Genomic DNA, 27536 nt, shown 5'->3' with positions numbered 1-27536 from the left:
TTGAGGCAATTTGACTTTTTCCACATATGCAGTGGTACTCCCCAAGACCCATAAACAGACTTTGTAAATTTCCTTAAAATATTGAAAAACATGAGACACATGTTTACTTTATGAACGCTCAGCCGAAACAGTCATCTTTCCTTAAGCGTAACCGAAGTGTTTTTGTTGCCTAAACCTAATCACACATGGGACCCCGATCAAAGTCCTCTTTGTACACCCCCTCCACCCCGAACAAAATCAACTTCGTTTCTGCACAATACAAGTACATAACACTCTGTACCATGGACATAATTCAGGCCACAATTATGTTACTCTGAAAACATAAATGGAAAAATAAATTAGTAGCATATAAATGCCATTTCAAGGAGACATATCATGTCACGTTCTGTTCTTTTCTGTTGTCTTCTGCTCTTGAGTTGTTCTGTGAAGTTTGCTGTCATGTTGTGAGCCAGGAGCCCTGAGGGTCGTAACAACGACCCCCTGCTGATGAAGCTGAGCCTGGGCTTTTTTATATGGCCTGAAACAATGCAGTTCTGGCTCACTGACACCTGATAAACTGTGTTTGGTTGACTAACTGCTTCTCTGTTTTTTATATTGTTGTTTCATATGTTTTGGTGAGCTGAAGTCAAAAATCCGCCCCAGTGGACAATAAAGATCTGTTCTATTCTAAGCTTGAAGGTGTGGACATGACTCCTGTTAACATGCAGTATGTACTTATATCTGTATTTGTATTTGTATGTGCTGTACTACACATGCACACATAAGGAGAACTTACTCAAACACAAAACTGAACCAAATACCAAAATTTATTAGGCCCCTCTTCAGCCTAAGCTGTGTTTTATGACCATAGAGGAGCCCTTCCCCTCTCTGTGGGGTCGCTGGTAAAATGGTTAACTATGTCAACATTTGCAAAACACAAGTGTGTGGTTTCTCTGTCACCAAGGGAGGAGCTCCCCTTGTCTAACAACCAAGGTCACAGGTCATAGCTTACTGTCAAACTATTAGATTGAGCCAAAAAAAAAAAGTTTATTAGCTCCTCTGCACCGTCAGGACGGTGTTTCTCCATATGTGAGCAAGAAAAGATGTATGATTATATCTGCAGCGTCCAAAAGGATACTTCAGAATAGGAAACCTAATGGAAGTTTGCGTCCCAGGCTTGTCTTGTGGAAGTGTATCTTAAAATCATTTACTGAAGGACAGGAGAGCATTACGCTCTCTGCCCCTGATGTCTCCACAGCCTTTCCTGGGACACAAGCCCATGTTTTTTCAACCATAATCCCTCTTCTTTAACCCCAAGGCTGCAGCCGCTCCCTCATGACAGGAATACTGTATGTGAGCATTTCCAGTCTTGTGTAAATAAACAACAACAATGTGCTTCTCTTCCTCCGAGGCGAGGGAGCTGGGAAGTTATAAATAGGAATATAGGGGAAGTGTACAAAGAAGCAGCACAGACTGTACCAAACATGATGAAAACACTCATATATGAGGAGCGTTTACTTACTGAGCTCCAATCTCTGCATATCCTCCTCATCATCTGCGCCTTCCCTGCATGACTGAAGTGGATTTAATGGTTGAAAGCAATAAGAGATCTTTCCCTTCTCCTGGAATTGTGAAATCAGGAATATACTGTATAGAAGTGGAGATACCTGTGCAGAAGTCCACGGGCCAATTGCTTTAAATTGATTAAGTGGTCTTCTAAGACGAGGAGGAGGAAGGGCAGGGAAATATGAAGAGGAAGAAGGCCTGCATGGGATTTTAAACTGCCAGATCTTGTTAGGTGAAAGACATGTTATCTCTATGATTAAATGCCCCTCTAAGTAACCGTCCCCAGTAATGGAGATACGTTCCTTTGTTACTTCACACACTGCGCATGCATGCGACATGCTAGTCTGCAAGTGTGTGTTTGTGTGTGTCTTTCCTGTGTCATCCATCCGTCCCTGGTGAGCTCTGTATGCCATTAAAGGATGGCAAGACTGCAGCCATTAGTGTAACAGGATCAGACCACCGAGACCCAGAGAGACTGACTGCACACATGCATATATGTGCTGCAGACTTTCACTCAGGATCAAGAGGGCTGTCACACACACACTCAGAAACATACTGGAAACCATTATCGCTGTTCCCTTCAGAGCCCGAAAGTGGGCAGTTGGTTATTTTGTGTATGTTTGAGTATATGGATGCTGGATTGAGGGAGAAAGAGGACAATCATGACAGCAGCAAGCATGCACCTCTTGGCTGGAAGTTAATGCAAGAAAAGGGGGTTTATGAGCAGCAGCAGCGTCGTTTGCATCCCAAAGTCACCCACACAGTCCTGCCTCCTTTGGGAGTCAGGAAAAATGGAAGTCTCCTTGTTTCTCCTGCTGTTTTTCCTACCCAAGAGGCAGTGCTCACAGCCAGCCACATCTCTTCCAGTAAGCTATAATTATCACCAAACTGACGCAGATTACTGGAGAAGGGGGAGAGTGAGAGAAACAGCGGTGAGGGTTTCAAACAATGGCTGAGAAAATGATAGACTTGATACTGAGGTCATGTAATAAAGGCAAATAGAGCCTAAATGAGTTGATTCTATGGCTCACAAAACATTCCCCGTGCCTAGCCAGTGGAGACGGAGGGGGTTTTTGTCCTTGGCTGTTATTAGCATTTTGCGCAAGATGTGCTGCTGGTAATTACATTTGCCATTGAAAAACACTTGAATGGTTTGAAAAGAGAAAATACGAACCATCGTTATCTGTCTCTCTTGTGCTCTAGTAATGAAATTGCTGTTGATTGAATTAGGAACATGATGAACAATTCCTTGCGCTAGCCATCAAGGCGTGGGCCGGCGTGACCAAACGGGCTGTGGGCCATATTTGGACAGCTTCGGGCCAAACGGTGTCTTGTTTCCACGCGGCTCGTGTAACATGGGAGGCCATTTGCCGCGAGGGGCAGAGATCAGAGATGTTATGAAAAATGATCTGAGAGGGATTGTGTTGGTTCTGAAATGCAACGCATATGGCTTCTGCAGCGGCGGGTACGCTCAGGCAACCGTGCAGACGATGAAAGCCATACACAGACTTGCACATACAGGTCAAAGATAAACACACAGACTCGCACACACACGTCCAGCTCATGCAAAACCTCAAAACATTTGGGATCAGTGTGACGCCCCCATCAGTTGTCCAACCACCTTTAGAGTGTGTTTTCTCTGTCACCTTATCCACCCCCTCCTCTACCACACCCTCTGACACACGTTCTGCCACACACACACACACACACATACACAAACACACACAATAACAAAATGTTTTGTCAAAGCAAGCACTGCGTCCCCTCCCCCCTGCTCTTCAATCACCAGGTATTTCTCGATTCTCATTGGTCACCTGAGGAGAGAGATTGCATCTGCAGGTTCAGTGTCCTCCAATCCCGGCGTTACTACAAAACATCGACATCTGACCAATGACTCAGAGGGAAGTCAGCTGCAGTGACTAATGCTGTTTTTCCAGAAGACACTTTTTGGTCTAGCCTCAGCTGGCGCACACACACACACACACACACACACACACACACACACACACACACACACACACACACACACACACACACACACACACACACACACACTCACACACACACACACACACACACACATCTGGATGTGTACAGATTTAGTGTAGGGTTGCACATTCTGCAGCTCGTTGGACGTTCAGTTCCACGTGCTGACTCAGTCCAAAACAAAGCATGCAGCAGTGCTCTGTGTGCGTGTGTGCGAATGTATTTTTGCACGCATGCACACTTGGACACTGAACATGTTCAATAAAAGCAACTCTCGGCTGTGGAGGTGTGAGGCTCCGTCGACACTCGCACACCCTCAGTGTTGAGACCAGCCTGAAGTTATTTTTCACGGGGATTCACCTGGGAGTGTGAGGCAACACCGCTCTCGGAGCTATACGAATGTGTGTGTCTGTGTGTGTTGGGGCATGCCTTTGGGTGTAGGTGCAGGTTAAACCTACACACCTGCATCCTTTTTATGGAAGCAAAAACACACAGCAGACAGCCCTGCGTTTGTACAGCGGGGCGATGCTGTGAAATACCGTCACCTACAGCATATACAGTTGGCCTGGCAGCGTCTCAAAGTACGCACGCACAAATGGTAAAGCAACATGGCTGCCATTAGTGGACTTTGTTTGCTCAGTCTGCTCTCAACTCTGAGGTCTTTCCAGTCAAAACAGCTCTTGTGTGGAAACCATGTAATTTTGCCTGCTTGGAAATTGTTTTTCACAGAACAAAACCACCATGGAAGTAACACCACCTTAAATATATGTATAGCACAAGCAGTATATTGTAGTATATTTATTACAGTACATGTTTTAACACATGAGGTAAAGAGAAAATCAAAGGTTGGTCTTAAATAGCCACATGCTGTTACGTTTAACACATTGTATGATAATTGGATCTTGTACTCACACCCATGTGAAATATACTAAGGGATTAAAGGACAAAAACACCCTCTGTGTCGCTCTAAGAATACAGGCAGTGGTACAATAAGAGGAAATCCTTGCAGCATACTCATCAGTATGAATCACGCTCTCTCAAGGTTCTTGTTTCACTTGAATCTCATGTGAATTATGCAGCCTTTACAGTGTGAAACGTAGATTCTGAGGTCGTGAATTCATGGTGAAATAGTTCATACGGAACTGATAAATGTGGTCACAAGGTGCGATTTACTGCACTTTGTTCCAGGAGTTACACCGGACGAGTATACCATGTCACGAGGGAGAGTTCACAATTTCACAAGCTCACAGCTAAAGTGATTTTCCCGTGGGTGTAATAGAAATCTACACTTCACCGTGCAGAGTAGAAAACAGATTCAGAGGAAAACTACTTTATATTCTTATAACACAATGTCCATCATGTTGCTACAATGCTGCAAAGGGACAATATATCCAGGCGATATATCCTCTCTCTCCCTCCACATATGGACATCATCTAGAGCACATCGCTCACAGCCAAACCGCGAGGCAGGGCCGACCCGTGGCGCAGGACCCCACCCATGTCTGGGGGCTCCCCTGCACACACTGTTTTTACATTCTACGTGGTTATGCCTCTGAGGTTGCATGCAAGGCCGCTGGGGCAGAAACTGGTTCAAAGTTTAACAGCACGCTCGCAGACGGCTGGTTCAATCCATGGGATCTTACAGTTAGCATACAGTGGTCCCTCTATGAGGCAGACGGGTAAATAAGTAGGTAAAAAAAATCATAAAAATATGTTTTCACTCTATTATTTCTTGAGCTCAGGATTCAGCTTTGTAAAGTAAGAATCCCAGCCAAGGTGCACTGCAGTTAAAGGCAAGTTAAAATAACACACACTGTCTGGGAAAATATGTTCCACAGTACCCTTAAAAACAATCATCTAATAAACACTTTTTTTAGTGAGGCTGTATCAAACCTGCTGGAGAGGACAGTTTGGTCTATCTGCACCCTTATTTCCCTTGTTTGCCACAATGGTCTTTGAATTTACTGATAATTTTATTGCAGCATTGTGCAGCAACATACAATGTACATTGTACAGTAGCTTAGGCTATAAATGCTGAAGTATGTGGCATTGACTCATGCTATATGCATGTCCCCATAAAAATAGATGAAAAAATAAAGAAATGATGGATTTCACATTAGAATTTAAGAGTCTTTATGATGTTCATTCTCCATTCGGCCACATTAAATTCAAGCACTTTCATCCTGAGCTAACATGACATGAGGTTAATATCTGAAAAAAGGCTGAAGTCGGCCTTGCTACTGTGTGGGAGAAAAGCACTTTTCTGCTCCAAACACGGCGAGCGTACGATGACATGAACTCACTGGAATGACATTCAGGCAGTTCTGCATCAGTTTATAGCTCTGCATCAGTTTTTATGGTATGCTTTAAGTATGTGTTGTGAAGCGAAGGTCATGAAAGATGCAAATTGATGCAGTGAAATTTATGAGGTGGCTTTATTTATGGAAAAAAGGCTGCAGCAGCTCCCTAGAAAAACATAATGTGATTTTCTGTTCTCGGGACCAGCTGGCACAGTTACAGCTCTGTGAGTAAGCATGCAATCATTCTGAAACTTGTTATGCCACAGATACATATAACAGTGCCATAACTCAGGTCACAGTCATCGATTTGGTCGGGGCAGTAACTCCGTCACGTGCCACATGTTCCCAGTGGTGGTGTGTAACCAAGTGCATTTACTCAAACACTGTATTTCTACTGCATCCGCTTTATAGTTCTACTCCACTGCATTTGTCTGACAGCTGTAGTTACTGGTTACTTTACAAATGTCTGCATACAAAACATGTGAAGAACTTTCAAAATATGATGCACTCTAAAATAATGTTTATTTGCAGCCTAATATGAAATTTAAAAATGAGTTCATGCATGACTAATAATAAAACAATACGAGAATGATAATAATACAGTAATGCAATAATGATAATACACATTATAATGTCATAATTGTATATATAGTCTATCATGAGATGGACTGTATACACCTATAGGGGCCATTACTTCTTTAATTGATACTTTAAGTATATCCCTGATATATTTATACTTATACTTAAATACATGAGTACAGGATCTGAATACTTCTTCCACTTCTGCACATGTTGACTTGAATGCGTTTGTTGACAGGTAAACACTCATCCAGCTTTCCCCCCAGCATGACGTTAATCTCTCACCTGCTTTTCTTTGTAGCCTCTAAAATAAACCGGCCCAAATAAAAGTGCAGCATGTGATCATTCCAGCTACTTAATACTGGTCATGCAAACAAGATAGTAAATGATCTGTCAAGCGCACTGATGACCTAAAGCGCTGTGCGTTTACTCTGGGGGCTAATCGCAGGTTACGGAGTGATAGTGCTCAGTCAGGGAACGCACAAAGGACTGTTGCATAATGAATGAAGCAGACTTTGTGGTCACGTTAACAATATTCTCTCAGACAGCTTTTATATAGTCTTATGTCCGCATGCACTCACTTACAAACCGGCTGTAGATGCTGTAGGGATGAAACCCAAAAGTCAGACGTTGTGCTTTTGTCCAAATCTAATCACGAGGGAGGCCTTCCTCTAAAAAACCCTTCTGTTACCCCCAAACCGATGCACAGCTCTCTAAATACATCAAATAAGACCAGTGACTATTTCAATCTAACTTCTAAATGTTCTCTGGTGTTTCTATAGGATTGCTTGCATCTGGATTTTTTGTATTACTGCTTCTCATACAGCGTCAGTGGATTTGTGTTTGTTGAGTTTTTTTTGATTCTGTTTATTGGCCTGGAATTGCATGTCAGAAAAGATTTGATTCAGCTCCTCTGGCTGAACACCCACGTCACCATTTCTTAACATTAAGTAGAAAGCTCCACATGGACTGCATTCATATTGTAGTCACAATACTGTGCAGTAATAATAATATTATCCAGCCGTGCAGGAAGATAATATTCACATATTTTACATTTTCTCCTACATAAAAGCTTCTGCTGTTCTAATACCACAAATGACCCTGTGAATAGATATAATAAAAGTTCACACCTGAAAAAATACCAATTTGAAGGAGTTTGGTGTCGTACCGGGGAAGCAGTGCTCACACTGGTCCACTGGTCCAAAGTAGAAAAAACGGGATATGTCTGTTTTCCAAAAGCGGTGATCTGATCCACCTCAACTTCCTGCTCTTGAGCTGGAAGTCAAAGAAAGTCAGAGTACACGGGTGTGAATGAGACCTTTGTTTTACAGGCGAGACCAGAGGGAGCATGTGTGTATTTGAGTATGTGCCTTGTTGCACATTAGTGAGGGTGAGAAGGTTAGTGCTGCTCCACAGGTCATAGTGTTACAACTTGATTAAGTTTTCTGGATTCCCCAGTGGGATGATATAAACCCATGAGGAGAAGCAAACCATGCTGTCATAACAACAACAAAGAAACTGACTGCGGGGCGTTCAGGCGTGCTAAGTGTGGCCTGTCTGATTGTGGATGTCCATTCTGGGCTCCACAGACTGTGTGAAAGGATCCATGTGATCAGCTATCGATCTGGTTGAGTGTCTTGCGGCCTGCGCGGTGTTTGTGTGTCTGTGCTGAGGTCAGCAGTAAGTTCCCACAGACCCACAGAGTGTAAACACAGCTGTCTGGATCAGTGTGTGTGTGTGTGTGTGTGTGTGTGTGTGTGTGTTGGAGAGGCAATTATGCGATGGGAGGTGGGGCGGAAAGCAAGGGCAGTGAGGTCATTGCTGAGATAGAGGGGGGAGGGTGGTGCTGCACCCCTGCAGGGCTGCGTCGACGCTGTGACGCTGCATCGTACCGTCAGATCAATAACCATCTTTCTTTTCTCCTTAAGCTTCACTTTTCACTTATTCACTGTGTCGCTCTCTCTGTGCTAAGTCCAAATATTAAACTTCTTAGGTAGCTTAACTTAGTTGGTAGCTTAGCTTAGCTCCAACCTTAGCCTAGCCGACTAGCTTGGCCTCTAGTGGCTCAGCTAACGCACCCTTGCTAACCATCTAACAATGATTCGTGTCAACTGTTCCATTTGGCAGATAATGTTGGTGAGTTAGTAAAGTCTGGTCTGTTATTATTAGCACTAGCATAGCCTCGACGGCTAGCTAGCCTGTGTGGCTTTCCCACCCTCACTGACAGGGTTAAACAATGCCTGCTAGTAATGTGAGACTCCATTATCCACAATTTACAATTAGCACCCCCAGCCACTGTTTACTGTTCACCCACAGCATAGAGGCTAATGTGAGGGTGCTGGTGAAACCCTTCAGGCTAATTTGTGATGTCTTGACTTGAGCATGGTGCTGGAGGAGCCTGAAAGAAACTTGTGGAGAAAGTTTGAGGGAGTCAGAGGGTTCATCTGCAGAGCTGGGCGTAAACAAGAGGGCTGGGCTCTGCTTGGGGTTCAGTATCAGATAAGAGACAGATTAGGGAGGTGGTCACAGCCTACAGACAATACAGGAACTCACAAATAACTGTTTATGGTAGCAAAGCAGTAGCACTGTTCCAGGACCTTCATGATACTTATTATGGCCTTGGTGCACATCAGAGGGAACCTGGAGATTTAAGAAAGCAGAAAATACAAACTCACAGGAGAGAAAACATTCTTATTAAAGTGCAAAGTCAAATAAAGTCTTGGTCTCAATCTGTCTCTTGTGGAATTGTCTCACGATACAATCCAGAAGTGTTCACGACCACAAATTTGACCACATTTCTCTCATGGCTGTCAACTTTAATTGGTGGACAGCCTGAAATCGCATGGCGTAAAGGCCTTTTCAGGGATCTGGGGGAAAAACACCAGTGCCAGCAGGTGTAAGGTAACAAAACCATGACTAACTCTAATGGAGAGAGAATGGTTTCCATTGAAGCAACTTCAGTTTTTGAAGTGTGGGTGAAGTTCCACAAACCCTGGCTCCTACAGTTCCCATAATGCAACTTGATTGCATCTTTAGAAATCTAAAACTTTGAGGTAAAGTGTCCATCAAATGAATATAACATAAAAGGTTATGTTCTCATTTCACCTTTTAAGTCTATGCAACAACAAAAGCTGCAAGGTTTCCTCCTCTCTGAGTGAGGAAGCAGCTTTGTGCTCAGTGCTGCCACCACTGGCCAGAAACTGTATTGCAAAAACACTCATGTTCTGCTGTAATATAACCAGTGGCCACCAGTGGTCATGATATGTGTGATGTTCCAGGTGTTTGAATTAAATAGATCTTTGGATGTGGAGGAAGATAAAGAGTATTTTTGGTTTAGGTGTGTAAGTCTGTGCTGAGGGATTTTTAGTCACCTGACTCACAGGGTCAGGGTTAGGGGTCCAGGAGAGGAGATGAAGCAGGTGGGTGTGTGGGACTGTGTTGGCGTGTGTGCATTTTAGCTTGTGGTCAGCAGTGAGGGTAACAGTTTGCTTTACAGTCAACATGACAGATGGTTTTCTGTGCTGTATAATTAAGGCCACGACTGAGTTTTAATCACAGAAGTTGGGCAACAGAAGTCGACAGGAAATGCATTTTAATGCACTCAAGCTGTACGGCGAGCAGAGCTGTTTTGAGGCTTGTTTTGGAGCAAACAGAAGCAGTAGAGCGACTTGGTCACGGGTTGAAAGGTCAGGGGTCAGAGGTCACACTGCGGCAGAAGGGAATTGGAAAGTTGAGCTCTTCAGAGTGAGGCTTTGTTTGGCGGGCAGATTTATTTTGGGTAGCAGGCAGAGGGGGAGGAAGAAGAAAAAACTTCAAAACAATAAAAAAAAAGCACCTTCCTCTCTTGTTTCGTGAGAGCGTCTTATCCTCATAGTCCTCCTGTGTTTATACAGCTCTGCCCTCAGGCTCCCACGAGATGCCTCATCATTAGAAGTTTATGCGATGGGAGATATTCTATGTTCATACATAATGCATCATATAGCGTGTCTTATATAAGACGGGCTGGAGACGATTCACTCCCACAGCTCTTCTCTCTGTGCAGAAACATGGGAGCTCAGAGGAGGTTCAGCCTACACGAACACTCACGAACATACACTTTGGAAGGCTGCAGAAGCTCCAACTGCACGCAGGCAAACAATAACCCGAGAAGCATAAACAATATATACGCTGGAAACACACACGGGGGTATGAAATGTCAGAGGGATGTCGTGCATGGAGCTCAGAGGGAGAGCACCAGGGTGTTTTTTCATTTACTGGAATAAGGAAGGGCTCTGTGCTGAGGGGAACTCAGAAGGTCACTCCACTGGCTGAGGGACAAACCTGGAGAGGAGTCACATGCAACAAAAAAGCTCTTGTGTGTGTGTGTGTGTGTGTGTGTGTGTGTGTGTGTGTGTGTGTGTGTGTGTGTGTGTGTGTGTGTGTGTGTGTGTTTACAAGTGACCAGAAACACACAAATGATAGTGAAAGCACATGTCAGAGTGGTTGGCAGATAAATGGACACCACACGGCATCACAATGAGCTTTTTTGAGTAAGAAGAGAAAATTCCCCAGTATATTGTGTGAGGTTGACGCAGAAGTTGAGTCCAGCCTGTCACGGTGCGGCGAAGCAACAGTGATGGTCAAATGTCCAAACTTTACACACACAAAGCACACAAACGGCGTGAAGGACACAAACAGAGGCCCGAGTGGAGCCTTGAACGCTCTCACACTCATGTTCCGTTCAAGGCTACACACAGCACATATTTTTGATCATTTTTCTCATGTCTGGCATATAAATTATGCACTCAGCAGATATCAGATTTTAAATTTGACCCAATTCTCATCCAAAATAAGCCACGATTATGCTGATTTTACACTCGAGGTGATGTAAAAACTAATAAAATTGCCCACAGAGCACAGGCAGGTGATTGTGTTGTTTACTATGTAAATACACTTTGACGAGATGGAGACTGAGGCATATTTAATCTGCTGTACTGCCGAAGCACCACTTCAAACACAGCAAATACTGCAGCACAGAACGCAGGCAGGTATGAGTTAAATGAGACAATGGCGCCCTCTGCCTGTCAACTTGCAGACAGCAAAACAGAGTGCATTTAAATGAGGGCACACGACCAGCGAGTTTGTTCAGAAGCATATCAAAACAAGCAGGCAAAGGAAGGAAGAGGGTGCGAGCTCAATCATCAGTTTCACAAATTCTAAGTGGCAGATGAAGAATGTCTGCAGAAGATTTAAGAGGGAAGAAATTGTGCAAAATGTTAATATTAAACATAAATATCTAACATTCCTCTTCCTGTTTTATGGACTCATTTTACATTTTTTGTTTTTAGTGCAAAGGTTAAGGCTCAAATAAAGATGCTAAAGAGAGCTGCGACAACACAAGAATGTGCTATATTCACGCTCTTCACCAACACAGAATAAAAACTGAAGTAGCTCAAAGCTGCTGTGAAGGTGTGACTTTTGCTGGCTAACGTGCTGTATGTGCCAACTACAGTCCTCCAGCCCCAAAACACACAGACACGTGATGGGAAACGATGACAGAAGAGATTCATAATGTGGTGAATAAATCACAATAACAAACACAGCCGTGCACCAATGAGCAGCATGTTGTCAGCCAACTCTTACTGCAACCTAAGCAATGTAATTGCTCACACTGGACCTTCTTCATTGCAACGTGACTTCAGCTTCTAAAGGACATCCACAAAAACTGTACACTGAAAGTAAGACAGGAAGTCACAGGCGCTTCAAATAGCACAACATTGTGCGTGCACGTCAGTCCTTTGAATGAATGCCACCGACTTCCTCTGATTGACCGAGAACAGCCTGTTACTTCATAATACTGGAAGACTAAGTAAAAACACCTCGATTGAAACTGATACCGAACGCTTGGCTGATCCACAGCTGTTCTCCTGTTCTGCACAAGCGCATAGAAAAACAACAGCACAGCGCAAAGAAATAACTACTGAACCATCAGATAGAACACGTCATGTTTAATCCACACACTCATTCTCATTCACGCTCATTTATTTTAAGAAATTATATTATTATTACAATGTTCATTAAATTAGAACCTTTCAAATGTGGACCCTCCTCTAAACACATATTTACAAATTTCACAGTGGATGTGGTACATTTGGTTATAATATGACAGGAAGTGTCCTCAAAACCCTGTTAATAATCAATTCATCAAAATTAACTCTGAAAGGAACAAAAGCAACCAGTAAGTGGAAAAGTAAAAAAAAAAAAAAAAAAAAAAAGAGAGAGAGAGAATAGGTTAATGAGGTTAAGGCAGGGAACGGATAATGGAAATTAAGCCCCCCAAAAATCTGGGCTTCCATCAACAACAGTGCAACGATGCGACACTATCACAGCTACGTCCGTGGCCCTTATAGATACAGAGTGTGACAGCATGCCAATAATCAAAGGTAAGTCCCTTCTAATCAGTGCACTCTACCTACTTCATTCCAATTGCAAGCCCCAGAAAGCATCTACGTAATGGTATCCAAGCAGAGGGAGGAGCGCGAGCTTCACTTTCCAGCTCAGGGGTGAAGCGTCACGCCACCTCCTCTTTCCTGCTGATAACGTCAGCGGAGATGTTCTGGTAGGTAAATCTGAACAAAAGGCTTGGAGGTGTCGGCTGTGAAATGACCTTTCTCAGCCAAGAGAGTCGTCACCGCGGAGAAGTCTCACGAGGACAGGAATGTCAGGAGGGCGAGGCTGACGTGCGAGACGGGAAACGGCAGCGGCGAGAGCTCGGATCAGTCCTGCCTCTGAGGCACGCAGCCCTCCATCTCCAGCACCTCAGGCCATCCCTCGAATTTGTTGGTGTCTGCGCTGTTCTTTATATGCTGGAGGAGGCAAACACAAGCACTCGTGTCACGTTTAGCATGAAACCAAATAGACCTCGCTGCCTTTATGATCCAATGAATGCAGCATCCTGTCGCATAAGCACAGGAGGCGGGGTGTGAGAGGTCCAGGCAGGTGAAAAGATAAATGACAGAGTCGTTTTAACTGCTAAGTGATGAGTGCTCTGATCAGCACATACCAATACCCAGAGAAAGACTGTGAACAACAAGTGTTCTGTAGCTTCCAGATTAGACAAGTTTACGCAAGACCGGCGTGTCTTCATATACAATCATTACAAACATGTATTTAAAGCCTTAGTGACATGAGCCTCAAACACTCCCCCTAAACCCAGCTGGATCAACCTGAATTTTGACATTTTACCAGTGTGAGGGCACGTAAGTTCACTGAAAGACATAAAAAACAAAGTCTAATTCCTTGTATGTAAAGACTAAGAAAAGACGATTCAGAGAGCACGCTACGCTGACAGCACACAAAGCCTCGACCGTGAATGCTGCTGCGGCGACGTGGATGCTTTGCACACACCTTCAACCCGACAGCACGGATCATCAATCACTGCGGTTTCAAGGTGGACACCCAAGATCAGTGTCAGCCAGTGTGAAATACATTCACAATCTGCCCTTCTCCTCCTATATAATAACTGTGTGAACTCTTCAGCGATGGCCAAACACGTGTTTTGTGAGTGACCTTCAACCACCAAAATCAGATCATCCAGCACATCGCAATTCCTGGTCGAATGCTTATCGTCGTGAGCGCTGCCCTTCTGCTGTTGCTGTTGTGACAACAGATAAAAACAGCTGCTGTCGTCCGGAGTCTTTCCAGCGTTCCTGGGACCTTTTGATGCCCATGCAGACCGCTGTTCTAACGCCATCCACATTATCTTATTGGGTGTGTCACATCATTTAATTTCATTTCATTTAATTTGAGTTGCTCTGTGCTGCAGCTGTTGGGTGAGCGTTTTGATTCACTCTTGAGCTAATATGCTGTGGATGTGCACGCCTTATCATTCAGCAGAAACTTTGTTTAAAGCGACTCTAAACATTTTGTTACCTGCTCAAATGGACTCTTGGTCTTGATGCCTTTCCCTCCAACAAAAATCCAGTTGTCCCTGAAGCCCAGGTTATTGATAGCTGTGCTGCCAAGATCAGCAATTAGCTTCCTGGCTTCATCATTGAGCCTACAGAACAAAGACGGCAGGTATTTACTTCATGGATGACTGAAGCAATTTACATTCATCGTGTCAATCTAAATCGCCTCAGTGAGCGAATGGAGTCCTTACTTTGTCGAGGGATCATCAAATGAGGCCATCATCACGACTGTGCCCTCTTCTATTTCCTTCAGGAATTTAATCAAGGGAGCCACATCTAAACAAGCATTAAACACGCACGGTGAACATAACGTGTGTTTTTAACGGTCCAAAACAAAAAGGTTCTGAAACATACTCACCTCCTGCCCACATATCAAACATGTCTGTCTTGATAAGCTCCCCTGTTCTCCCTGCAGAGGGGAGGGAAGTTTAGATCACCTTCAGCTTACAGTTTAATACCATTTTAATACCATTCAAGTACAATTTCAACAACACACTGTCTCTGCAGTGTTTAAGAGTTGGCATGTGAACCAACCTGATTAACAGGTAACGATACAAAATGAGAGCCTACAAGTGAAACCACGGGCCAGAGGCTCTTGATTTCTTTTTAAATGGCTCCATTCATCATAGCAGTGTCAGTGTAGCACTGCTGCAGTGTTATATTACTGTCAGCAGTGGAGTATTTATTATGCAAATTAGTTCCAAAGTATGAACTCCAGCTCGTAACGTTACCATTGACCAGGGCGATGTTGATTCCTCTCCCCACGTTGTTCTTCACGCCGCTCATTAGTCTAAAACAAAGCCGAGGAGGGCAATGAGAGACGAGGCCACATGGATGTTTTCACACACACATACAGCATATGAGCTTAAGGCAAAGACTTACAAATTATGTCTTCATGAGAGCCGTTGTTGACAAATGCTGTACATGAAGAAACACATTAAAATGTACACCTACAGATATCACTTTGTTTGTTTATATACTTAGAAATGCTCAACAAAAGAGCTCAAAGGAAGGTGTTAGCTTATCAAGAAACGTTTAAAGAACAGATCCTGGACTTGATTTACACAGGCTTTCATTGTGCCACCTTTGTCAAACATTGACATGCAAAGACATTTTAGCAATGCTGATATGTGTACACACTGGATCAGCTTTGACTACAACGAATGAGTTATATTATAATCCATTAGTCTATTGAGTTAATGTTTTTTTTCTGTCTGCGTTGTTGTCGTTGGAGGTGGTCTCTTTGTTTTTGATTAAAAGCAATTAATCATTTAATCCATAAAACATTCAAAAATGTCTGACAAACGGGTAGCATAGAGAGTCATCCCATGTTCCTGAAAGTTTCCAGATGCCGCAGCACTTACAGCGTGTCCTCCAGGCAGATTCTGGGCCCCACCACACTGGCCGCCCCACTCGCCATCTTGAAGGCGAAGTGCCCGGGCGGACATGGCTTGGACAGCCCACACTTGTACCTGATCGGCTTTGTCGCTGTAAACAGAAAAGACCAATTACACATCAGTTAACAGGTGAAATACGTCAGGTGGGAAGTGTTATGCCTAACCACTAAAAAGCACAGACACATAACAAACAGCAATGATTCAATCAGAACTGTCAACGCAGCGTACGAAGCTAAACAACACAAACTATGCAGTGCTTTTCTCTTATCTAGATTGGGCCATAACCACTACGCAGTGTGACACGTGCGCTTTATTACCATCCTTTTCTCGGCTGATATAGAGAGATTAAAAAACAGGGAGGAAAATGTAAAAAAACAGATCAGTCAGAAAACACAAAGCAAAAGGATGAAATGATAATAAGTTAAGCATACTCACGGCCATCATTCACTGGCACGGATCTGGCTGAAAAGCAAAATGTACATATGTTAAAGAAGATTTTCAGTGGTCACCTTGTGCTTTGGGGAAAACTCAAAATAAAACCCTAAACAGACCATAACAGCGAACTCTACTTGGTTTCAGTAAAGTTATCATGACACACATCATTAGCTAAAAATGCCCCCTACCAGTACCTGATAAAACAGGCGTGACGTATCCCTCCCACTTCACGATAAGCAGGGCAAGGCGGTATCTGGAACTGTGATTAGTTTCCTTATACGAGAAACGTTACTCACACAAAACACTTCCCAGCTTGAAATCCATGTTATTCTCCAGCAGCTGGAAAGTGAGAAAGACAGCGAGGAGAAATGCAAAGACGAGCGCTGCCAACTTCAAAATACCTGCAAAGACACAGACAGATAGTAGAAACTGTCAGCCAACAGTCGGCACCTGTTAAGCTCATTTAAATACCACACTATGATTTTAGTGGTTTTCTAATATTGTGGTTAATATTATAACTGTGTATTTTATAGGCAGTGCACTTACCGCCGGCCCTGACCATCATCTTGAGCCTCCAGCCTCCTTTTCCACAGCCAACAACCTGCCATGATAAAACAAGCCATTTGACAGATTTCAGTAATTACCTGTGTCCCCGCGGTTTAGAGAGTGTCCTTAACTTTGGCTGACGATGCTTCGGCCGATAATAAGTTAGCTGACACATGCAAAGAAAGTCAGACGGGTAATTTACCGTCACTTTAGCTTTACTGAATCAGTTACTACGAGGTTGTACGCTGTTATAATGCGTACTGTACGACACTGCGCATAGCTTAGAAGCTAAATTTTGACAAGTTAGCTAACAGGCGTCAAGTGTTAAGTTAGCATTTAACGTTAAAAACTGACGCCTGGGGCGCCACTTCACTTCCTCGTCTCTGCCTTCGTTTGCTAACCGGAAACGACTCCAGCCGACATTCACCGGCAGCCAAAGTTTGGAAGAAACGTTAAAAAGGACTATCATTTGCACCTTGCCGACCTGTTTAATCGTCACGGTAACCACCAAACCCGGATGTCCGAATCTGATAGCGGTGTTTCATGCAATGACATCTGAGCTGGACAGAGGGAGAGGAGAAGGTAAGAGGTGCCACTCTGTCGAAAAAACCGAAGACCAATAAGCGAGTATTTATTCATTCTTTTAAATAAACATTTATTTACAGCATAGAACTCCGTAAAAAAAAAACATTTTAAGAATCTAAATTCTACATGAAATGTCATAAAGACCAGATCATAATAAAGCAAAAACATTTCATTTACAACAATGTTTCATTCTTTTAACATGAGAATCAGGTGCTGTTTCAACTTTTATTTAGTTAGTTTTGTAGTTTATTCTTCTTATTGTAAATTTGCATTGTGTATGAAATACATCACCAATAACATTATTAAAAATAAATTCATTTGTTCTCCACAACAATCCCATATTAAATGTGAAATGTTTCCTGTTTGTGCTTTCAGAAATATAAATACATACCACATGTTCTCAATAAACGATAAAAGTGTGGAAAAAGTTCAGACATTTCTATAGCAGATTCACAGAAGACAGTTATTTGAGTCCAAGTTAAGTCAGGGTCTAATGGCTTCTCAGATTGATATATATATTTAGAACGTCATTTGCATTTGGAGAAAATGTAAAATTATTGGTTAAAATTATTTGGTTTGTAAAGCAGTGATCCCTGTATGTACAAAGCCCATTAAAATCTGCTTTTCACATCGTTAGCATTTTAATTTGATATTTGCAAAATCTTATGGCAACATTACAATTCAACAATACAATAATAGATCATGTTATGGGTATTCTTCTATGTAGTACACTCCATGTTGCTTTTGTGCTGGAGTAGTAGCAGCTTCACGAGTGAGACATCTTATTAATAATCTATCTTTGTGTCCGTCAACACTTCCTCATTTTTCTTCTTCCCCGTTTGAATAGAAACAGATGGAACATGTCACAGCGCCACCAGTGTCCTCTGATGGATAGAAACTTCGAAAAGTTTTTTTCTGCATTTAACCCGATCGTGGCACATTTAGACCACAGCATACACAGTGTAAAGAACACATGATAATGAGCTCTATGTAGTTTTGCGTTTTTTTGGTTTTGTTTTGTTTTTGATTGTTTTTTTTACAAATGCACATTATCAGGATTGTCTTGTTTGTTTTCACATTGACAGAAAGTAAAAAGTTGGTGCAGCACAGAGTAAAATTAAAATAAAAAACACTGTACAAATCAAAGAGTAAGTGAAGTGATGAAATGAAGTAAGCTCAATAAATTAAGACGTTTTCATGCTTGTCATTCAAATCTTCAGAACTTGCCAGGAAGAGTGCTCCCATCAAAACATCCAGGATAAGTCCAGCAAAATTCTGTCAGCAGTCTTTTTCAGCACAGCTGCTTTCAATCGTTAATGTTTATTGCATCCATTAAAATGTGTCATGTGTCATTCAATAAGATCCTGTTAAGAAAAGGAGAAAAAAAGGTGTCAGTGAACACGGGAGAATCACATCGCCTGAAAGTTTTAATAAGCTCATAACAACACAATAATTAAAAATAAAAGTGCCATATAGCTCCTACATCATCTGAGTCCTGCTGGCAGGCCATGCCATTGCTGTTGGTGGCGCTTTCAGGATCAGCTGTGATGCCACTATCATCATCCTGGATCCGGAGGTTGGAGAAACGATACACCGGTGTCCTGCAGAGGGTGACATTAAACCACAGTGATCAGCCGATGTCAGGTGCATGAAGGTGTCCACCCAGCACAGATGTGCGTCTAGCTCACCTGTTTCTGTAAACCACCCTCTTAACTGCAAAGATGGCGGAAATGACAGCTACCAGGACGATGACTCCTGCTCCTGCACACACCAGGATCAACACCAGCCTCTCTCGCTGGAAAAACACATGCAGCAGCTGTTATAGTCATGAAAGCTACACATGAACAATTGCACCTTAGAAAGAGCAAAAGATCTACTGACCGGTGTGTCAAAGTGTGTGACTGGAGACGAGGACCTGGCAGGCGGTCCAGGGCTGGGTTTAACGCCACAGGGTCTGATGACCGTCTGCACCGCGAGCTGGGGAGCGAACCCCCCCTCACACCTGTCACTCGGGACCTTTCGATACCTGCAGACACAGTGAGAAGTGTGTGAGTATGCACAGGAGGGGCGTGTGTCCATGTGCAAGAAGGAGTGAGTGTCATTACCCCGCTGTCAGAAGCTCGTCCTCCTCTCCGTCCAGACAGAGCTCCAAGGTTTTATTTGCAGCGCTGGATTGCCTCACACACTCCGAGGTGTTCGCGTGACGATCGTAACCGTAATCACTGTTGAAAAGGACAGGTTAGAGCATCACAAGGGAATATTATTTGGGATTTAACTGTGGCATAATATCTTCATAGTCCCCATGAAATAAGCAAATTGACGTACCATAAGTAATCGTCTCTGGTGCACAGGCAGGGGCTTTGCTTCTTGCTCACCACAAAGCCTCGTCCATTCCTGCACACAGATTGTTTCTTCAGCCTCCTGTAAGTCTCTTTGACACCCAGGACGCAGCCGTCTCTCTCCAAGTCTCCTCCATCTGTAGAATGAGCCAACCACTCCTCGTAGTCCTGCTCCTTACCTGATGATTACGCCGGGCAGAATACACCTGTTACTCTATCTATTGTTTCAACATGTCAGTTAAAAACACGTGTTCCTGTGAGATCCCATCCCTTAATATAAGAAGCTGATTGAAAAAATATGTTTCCAATGGCATGAAAGACCGCAACACAAGTAGAAGACTGGACAGCAGAATGTGAAATTGTTCGACGCTCTGGATGCCTTTTTGGCCAACTGTCTTATGTTTGTACACTTTGTAACACGTAGAGAGTAAAGAGAAGAACATAGAGCCTAAGTCATCGTTTTCAGGACTTATGGAAAAGCTCGGGAAAGTCTCAGCTTGTGGGTTGTTCTGTATGTGTAATAGAAAACTGCTGTAAGGCTCCACCTCACTGGAGACGATGCCCACAGCGGTAACATGCCGTGTAAAGGTGTGGCGAGCCCAGGGGAGAACAGATAGCAGTTATAAGACAGAGTTACGACGTCTTAACTCACACTCTCTTGTAATGAGGCTCTGGAAATCAATGGTGACGGCCACCCACATGGGCTGGCCGTCTTCCTCAGGTCTGAAGCCCCACACGCTGACGTTCATGGCCTTGGTCCCCGGCTCGGATGCCAGGCCTGCGAAGAAGAAGGGCTGCTCGGTGAAGTTGTAGGACTTCCAGCACTGGCCCTCGTCTGTGGAGAACCTGGTGGTGAGAGATGGCAGCAGAAGCACGGTGACTTTAAATATCAGCACATTCTGCCTGCCATTCCCAAGTAAAACAAACCGTCTGCTCAGTACTTGATAGTCTTGACTTGTCTTTCACGCTGGGCCTCCACAGCCACAATGAGGCCCCCAGAGTCCAATATGCTGTAGTGGTGAGGACCCCTCAGTGTGCCCTTCCAGTTATAACCCCCGTCTGAGGAGACGAACACATCTGGGTGCTGAGACGATGACAGAGAGTCGCCCACAGTACCTGGAGAAGAGAGGAGGTCATTACATTCAATTTAAGTTAAATACATTTATGACTGATTATATGAACGAGAGACTGGCTCAGAGATATTTACAGGTGATGTAGGATGCAGCTAAAGTTTGACACTATTTCTTCTGTGTATCAAAAGAATAATTACCATGAGCGATAACCAGACCAATAGCAGTCGGCTCGGACAGAGCCAGCATGGGAACGATGTGGTTGTTGCGACTGTGCTCTCCGTGAATATGAAGGTTGCACTGACGTAAAACACACAGAGAAAGTTTAAGAGACTAACACATAGAATATAATGTTAATCCCAAACCTGGGATTAGATTGTCCTCCGTGTAACATACATTCTGGACTTGCTCTTCGCAGTCCACGTTCTCAGGTTTGTTCAGTTGCCTCCATGTCCCTCCTCTATTAAAGGAAATGACGGATCTTATACGGCCATCTGCAAGAAAACACGTCATGCTTTATTTCATCAAAATGAAAAGGTGTGTGTGTGTGTGTGTGTGTGTGTGTGTGTGTGTGTGTGTGTGTGTGTGTGTGTGTGTGTGTGTGTGTGTGTGTGATGGAAGGCCAGACGCTCATGCTGCAAACCCTACCATCGTCCAGTTTGTTAGTGAGGTAGACTCCTCTCAGTGAAGTTATGTTGGTGAAATCGCTTTTCCTCTGCCCGTCAAACAGGTGGCGCTCCAGCGATTTAGAGAACAGGATACCGCGGTCATCTGACGTGTACATAGTCCCAAAGAAAGTGTCTGTGGTGAAACAGAAGAAAGAAATGAAGGAGTGTTTGAGTAACAGGGAGCCCAGATTATTAGAAGTGTCTATTTCATGTTGGTGGCAAACCACATTACTTCCTGATGCAAAGCAGATGTTGTTACACATGTTTTCTGACTTTTATTGGAGACACAAAAGCTACTGAAAGTGATTCTTCTTTCAGTTTTCCCCCCATCGTATAACCTGACAGTGCCACATCTTTCCACACTCATATTACATATGGAGTGAAGATTTTGAATGAATTTAATAAAAGTCATAAAGTGTGTTTTTTGGTGATTATCACTGTACTGACATGTCTGATTCCAGTGAATAATTTGCAGTGAGAAACGAAAAAAAAATGCCTGTCTCCGATTGAACGCAGCGAGGATTTCCTGCTGTTAGATGCCCTCACGGAGAATCAGCACCTGGGAACGGCTGACGCAAACCTTTCAGCATCAGCACGACAACAACAAGTCATCATCAATCATATTTTAGCTGTGTGAAGCTCGCACTCCCGTCAGCTAAAGCCATGAAGGGCGAGCTGAGCTGAGGGAGGTGGTGGACGTGGGTTTACTTTTTCAGTGTGTGTGTGTGTGTGTGTGCGTGCGCTTGTGTTACACCCTGATCCCAAGATATGTTTGTCAGCTTTTGCAGTGTAAACTAAATCTCCCTCCCTCCAGCCAACATAAGATAAAGCCCCTCTCCCCCTTATCTCCCCTATTTATCTCAGCTGTGCAACAGTCCCATCAGCTGACCCATGCAGCACTGAAGCCGGGCAAAGAGAAATAAAATAATAAGGTGAAACAGAAATAGACGTGAATGAGAAGGAGGGACTGAGAGGGAAGGAAAGCATGGGGGAGGCGGGGGAGAGAAAGGAACAAAGACTGGGCAGCTGGACTCGCAGGCACAAACACACACTCAATATGATGGAATGATTTGTCAGCAGCGCCAAGAACTTGTGAAACCTGTCTGGCCTTTACCGTTGAGCTTTTCCATTACAACAAAGGGGCTGAGAGAGCCATAAATTCTGCCACGCTGTCCTCACAACACGGGCACATTCGCAAATATGTGTCAGGAGTGTTTTTAAAGTCGCCTTTGTGCAGGTGAGCAGGTGAGAACGGGTGCGTGTGTTTTCGCCTGTTACCTCCCGGGTTGTCCACGTGCATGAAGAGCATATCTTCATCTCCATCCAGGATGGAGTAGAACTGCACACACACACACACACACACACATCGAGGGAGAGAGGGGGAACATGTGGGTGAGAAAATCTGGACTTGCAAATAAAAAAAACAACAACTTTGTGATGACTAATTTAATCGTTGCTGTAAAGCTTGTCTAATCACCGTGAGAGAGAGTGTGTGTTTGTGCTGTAAACAAGATGTAGTGTGTGTGTGTGTGTGGGGGGGGGGGGGGGGTGTTTCAACACAACAGATGTGTGTTCAGCCAGTGTTGAAAAAGGAAATGTTGCCATTGATGTTTTTCCTTGAAGCAAACCGACCTCGACGACAGCCAGAAACCAAAAGCATGTGTGTGTGTGTGCGTAACTGAAGGACTTCACATGAGAGACTACAACCTTCCCGACTCCACGTCTGATGGTTGGAGAGACGTGACGGTGGACATAATTACGTGAACATCTGAAGTATTTCGAGATGAGTGCCGATATCTGATAGAAAGAAGCAGCAGAGCAAGAAAAACTGGAAGTCCACTTGCTCAAATCTCCAAGCTCAAACTTCACAGTTCATGTTTTTGCTTCTTTTCCTGAAGCGTAAAGCTCAAACATGTTTCCTGAACATCTCGGGTGGAGTTTACAGCAGATATTAGTAAGAGTATAACCGTAACGACTGCTTTCTGTGTGGGCGACCCCACTGGTAGCCATGAATCTGTATTGTGTTGGATCGGATTTGTCGCTATTGAACTTTACTGCCATCTACTGGATTTTAAGATGTATGGCGTTTATTTCGCCACGGCCAAATATCTCGCATATTTGATACTACTAATATTAACCAAACTTCAAGTTAAAGACGTTAACCAGGCTTGGCGAAAAACTCAACGATCACACTCACTCAAAAATTAAACCTGGGTCTTACTTTCGTGATCATAACCAATAGAAACGATGGACAAAATGACAAAAATAAGACCGAAGATGGACAAGAAGTTCTCCTTTTCCTCACCTGCTCGGTGGAGGCTGAGGGCAGCAGCGCTTGGCTGAAGGTGTCACCTTGATCCGATGAGAAATACATGACGCGAGGGGATCTCTGGGAAACAAACGCAGCACTGTGTAAACACTTAAAGGAACGTCATGCAGACACCAGTGTGTGTGTGAGGATGAGGCTTTGTGTTGACACGTCTTACCAAATCTTCCATCACAGAGAAGAAGAGAAAGGCTCCGATGTAGCCAAAGCTGTAGATGTCCTCGTGGATCGTGGTGAAGGTCTTCCCCAGATCGGTCGTCCTCTTCAGCACCAAATCCCCCCTCTCATCTGCCTCAACTACGGCAACAAGAATGAGGCATCACACACGTTAATGAGCTTGCACGGAAGTGTGATGAGAACACGTCCAAAACCAAAGATTTTCAAAGAAGTGGGAAGTTTTGGGAAGTTTTTCTCATCTGGACTGAGGGTCTAACAATAGACATTTTAAAGCCGTTAAAGCATTCTGGGCTGAACAACTGACACTTGTTTCAAGCTCATTTTGAGAAACTGAGCTGAAGACTGAGGAGCTCCGTCCTGGGATCAGTCCTGATCCTCTCAACAATGATCAGCCACAGCATTTGTAATGGATCCACGTTGGTGAATCCAGACCAACCTCTGCTTAAAGTGTCTCACATTCTCCCCTCTGATCAGAGAAAGGTGTGTCCGAAAATGAGATATACACCATAAACTGCCATTGGATGCCCAATAATATCTCACTCTTTTTTACAGCCATACGATGCTGTTTATTTTTCATATTAGATTAAATTTGACTGCACTTGTCAGGTTTCTCTGAGGTTTTTTATTACAGACTGTAATAAATCTGTCTTTGTCCTTCAGATCCAAACACCGCTCACATCTTTTTCAAGCTCTTCGTGATCATGAAAGCAGATTTCTTGCAGCTTCTTACCTGTGTCTACTCGACTGTAGCTGAAGAACAAATTAATGCCAGCCCCCCTGAAAGAGGAAGTTCACAACATGTCACAAACACCCAAAGATGTTGCAACCATTTACGCGTAACTTCTTCAGAAAAACACATGCTTCACATGGAGAGCAATTTGGAAAATATTCCAGTCAAACTGTAATATTGCACAGTATATACGCTTCATGTAACTCACTTTCAGACACTGGGATTTGGTGTGTGGTTTTGTTTCCTGTTTATGCTCACCATGAGAAAGAATGCACTCCATCATGAACTTTTGTCCACATGGCACCAAAGTCCAGAGAGAGCCAGAGGCCGCCCTGCAAGTCAGGAAGGAACAGAGGAATGTTTACCTTTGCTTCAAGGTGTGTTCTTCACGTGTGTGAGCGCATAATGCTGCAAGGGTTTTCAGCCAAGGATACAGCAAAGGAGACCCCGTGACCTTGAGGATCGGGGCGTGTGACTCACATCGATGCTGAGGGCCACCAGGTAGTCCGGGTTGAGGAAGTGGTACGTGATTGGCTGAGCCAGGTGGAAGGGCAGTTGGATGAACTTGAAGGTCGCACCGGCATCCCTGGAGGTGAAGATGATCCCGCCTCGGTGGTCCACCACCGGTACGTCTGCTGTCAGTATAACCTGTCAGTTAAAATCGATTATTGAATTTTCATTGGAAAAGATGCTGTCTCTTCAAAGGATGATTATTTTTCTGTGTAAACAAAAAACTTTTCTATATTTTTAAACAAAAACCAGTCCACAAAAACCCTGACTCTCAAACAAGAAGACATTATGTGGGGGGTAAAGCTGAAAACAATTAAGAGAAAGAGAAAAAAAACAAAAAAAACAACCCCAAATTGTTTCATGATGCTGTTATTGGAAAAAAATGTCTACGCTTCAGTGCATTCATGTGGGTGCATTTACGAACTTGTCCGCCACATCACTGTGAGGACAAGAGCAAAAGTGTTTTTGACGGTGAAGATGTGGCACAAGCGGGTTAGACAGCGGAGCAGCGTGAGAGATGTCTTCACACTTAAGTGAGGCAACATCACACACTCCTCCCCCATGTAGAAACATGCAACACAGTTAGCCAACTGTCAGTTACAAAGGTGTGGAACACACTACCTGCAGAATCACTGAGACCGGCCTGCTAAATATCTGGATTACTAGTCAAGAGTGGCGTTAGTTTCCTTCTTATGTTATGCATTTTCATCCTTATTCTGTCTTATTTTCACTATTACTATCAAGTGAGTTTTACTGCTTTTCTGTCTTGTTATCTGAAGCAGCTGGTGCATGGGAGTTATCTGTTGTAAAGCACTTTGAGCTGCGTGTCTTGCAACACAAATAAAGTTTATCACTGTTTATGATAACCGCAACTGCCCTGCTGGTAACTTACAGAGCCCCCTGGTCCCACACTGACTCCAAACTCCTCCCGGATGAAGGTGTTGTTGATCCGATGGGAAATGTCATGGAAAGATTTTCCATAATCCGTGCTGATGAGAGAAAGAAAGTCCGGTTTTTACTGCGTGTTGGGTGAGCTGGACGTGCTGCTCATGTTACCCTGCACGTCTGATACTAACTCACCTTCGATAAAGTCGTGAGGAGCCTCCTTCGAAGAAAGAGTCTATTGGAGCACTAAATGTTGACAGCACCAGGACGACCTAGGAAAGCAGACATGATGAAAAATGATCAATCAAGAGAGTCCACACAGATTTAGTAAGTTATCATTTCAATTTGAAGGTGATGAGGTTTTTTTCTGCTTCTACGAATGAAGGTGGATTGTTTAAAAATATTTCCAGGCCAAGTTTTCAATGAAAAGTAAAACAGCTGCAGTGCTGTTACACTGAGATACTCACTCCAGTGCCATCGCCCACCCATGTGAGAATCACATAGGAGCCATCATCACCGTTAAACCCTGTCTAGGTGACAGAGAGAGGAGATACTCACACACAGCAGCATCACTTCTGAGGTTAAAAAACATAAACTGCATTTAATCACATCATTTCCTTGTCAAAGGGGATTAATGGGCTGACAGATATGATGTTCAGTGGTTGATTACCACAGTCACCACTTTGCACAAATGTCATTTAGTCTCAAATTTAGGTTTAACATCATTTTTTTTGTGTCTTAATTCCACTTGTTTTTATTGTAGTTTTACTTATTTATTTGCTTTTTTTAATGAAAAATCAAGGAGATTCTGACACAATGCAAAAAAAAAAAAAAAAAGAAGAAGAAGAAGAAGATAAAGCAAGAAAAATGTAATTTCCTGTCATAGAAACAAGTTTATTTGTGTTGATTTTCCATGTTTAATAAAGCTCATAAGTGCAGGATTCTGTTCACCAAACCCTTCCTTGCTTCAGAACAGTGTCACGAAACTCAAACACACCTCACCTCATGCGTATTGTCGTCCAGGACCTGGTGCTCGGCGGGGGTGAGGGGGGTCCGGCAGGGGGTGAAGGGTGGACCGTGAGAAGGTCTCGAGGTGCCTGAGGAGCCGCTGGTATCCCTCCTGGGGCGTGCGCGCGCCCGGCCCTGGCTCTCATCCTGCTGAGTCCGGTGGAAAGTCACCGTCCTCCCCCAACGGCTTCTTCCCTGAGCACCCAACAGCAGGACGCCCACCGCACTCAGGACCACAAGTCTCCAGATCATATCCGAAGCAAAGAAATGAGGGGATCTCACTAAAAAGTACCAGTGACCCAAATGCCTGCCTATTCTGACTGTTATTAGAGTCGCGCTGTAAAGGCAAGTCGGGGTGGGACGTGCTTGGACGGGTCATTAACATAAAAAGTGCTGTGTGAAGTGGTGCGTCCTCCGCCAGCAGGTGTGTCTGCCCGCATCCAGGTGACCTGAGCTGCTGGGAGGATTAACATTTCAAGTGTTTTTGATGGAAACGCGCCT

The 27536-nt window shown here is 43.8% G+C and overlaps 2 protein-coding genes across 2 annotated transcripts; both read right to left on the bottom strand.

The window, feature by feature from the left end:
* Window positions 1-12378: 12378 nt before the first annotated feature.
* On the bottom strand, window positions 12379-17295 carry fam3c (FAM3 metabolism regulating signaling molecule C). The gene is made up of 10 exons (XM_070992346.1): window positions 17222-17295; window positions 16738-16792; window positions 16488-16592; window positions 16192-16218; window positions 15724-15847; window positions 15091-15149; window positions 14718-14768; window positions 14551-14635; window positions 14322-14448; window positions 12379-13255 (listed from the first exon to the last, which is right to left on the bottom strand). Exons 2-10 carry the CDS (start codon window positions 16754-16756, stop codon window positions 13166-13168), a joined length of 687 nt encoding a protein of 228 aa, XP_070848447.1. The 5' UTR covers window positions 16757-16792; window positions 17222-17295; the 3' UTR covers window positions 12379-13165.
* On the bottom strand, window positions 17226-27320 carry LOC139350762 (sortilin). The gene is made up of 21 exons (XM_070992347.1): window positions 27030-27320; window positions 26495-26557; window positions 26223-26299; window positions 26035-26131; window positions 25113-25280; window positions 24891-24964; window positions 24633-24679; window positions 23886-24022; window positions 23705-23788; window positions 22678-22738; window positions 21380-21532; window positions 21128-21225; window positions 20932-21031; window positions 20603-20777; window positions 20314-20507; window positions 19648-19840; window positions 19428-19544; window positions 19204-19348; window positions 19011-19117; window positions 18806-18923; window positions 17226-17297 (listed from the first exon to the last, which is right to left on the bottom strand). Exons 1-21 carry the CDS (start codon window positions 27285-27287, stop codon window positions 17226-17228), a joined length of 2538 nt encoding a protein of 845 aa, XP_070848448.1. The 5' UTR covers window positions 27288-27320.
* Window positions 27321-27536: the final 216 nt, after the last annotated feature.

Source organism: Chaetodon trifascialis, chromosome 22, assembly GCF_039877785.1.
Source record: "Chaetodon trifascialis isolate fChaTrf1 chromosome 22, fChaTrf1.hap1, whole genome shotgun sequence".
Taxonomy (NCBI): domain Eukaryota; kingdom Metazoa; phylum Chordata; class Actinopteri; order Chaetodontiformes; family Chaetodontidae; genus Chaetodon; species Chaetodon trifascialis.
This window is presented reverse-complemented; position numbering and strand designations above follow the sequence as displayed.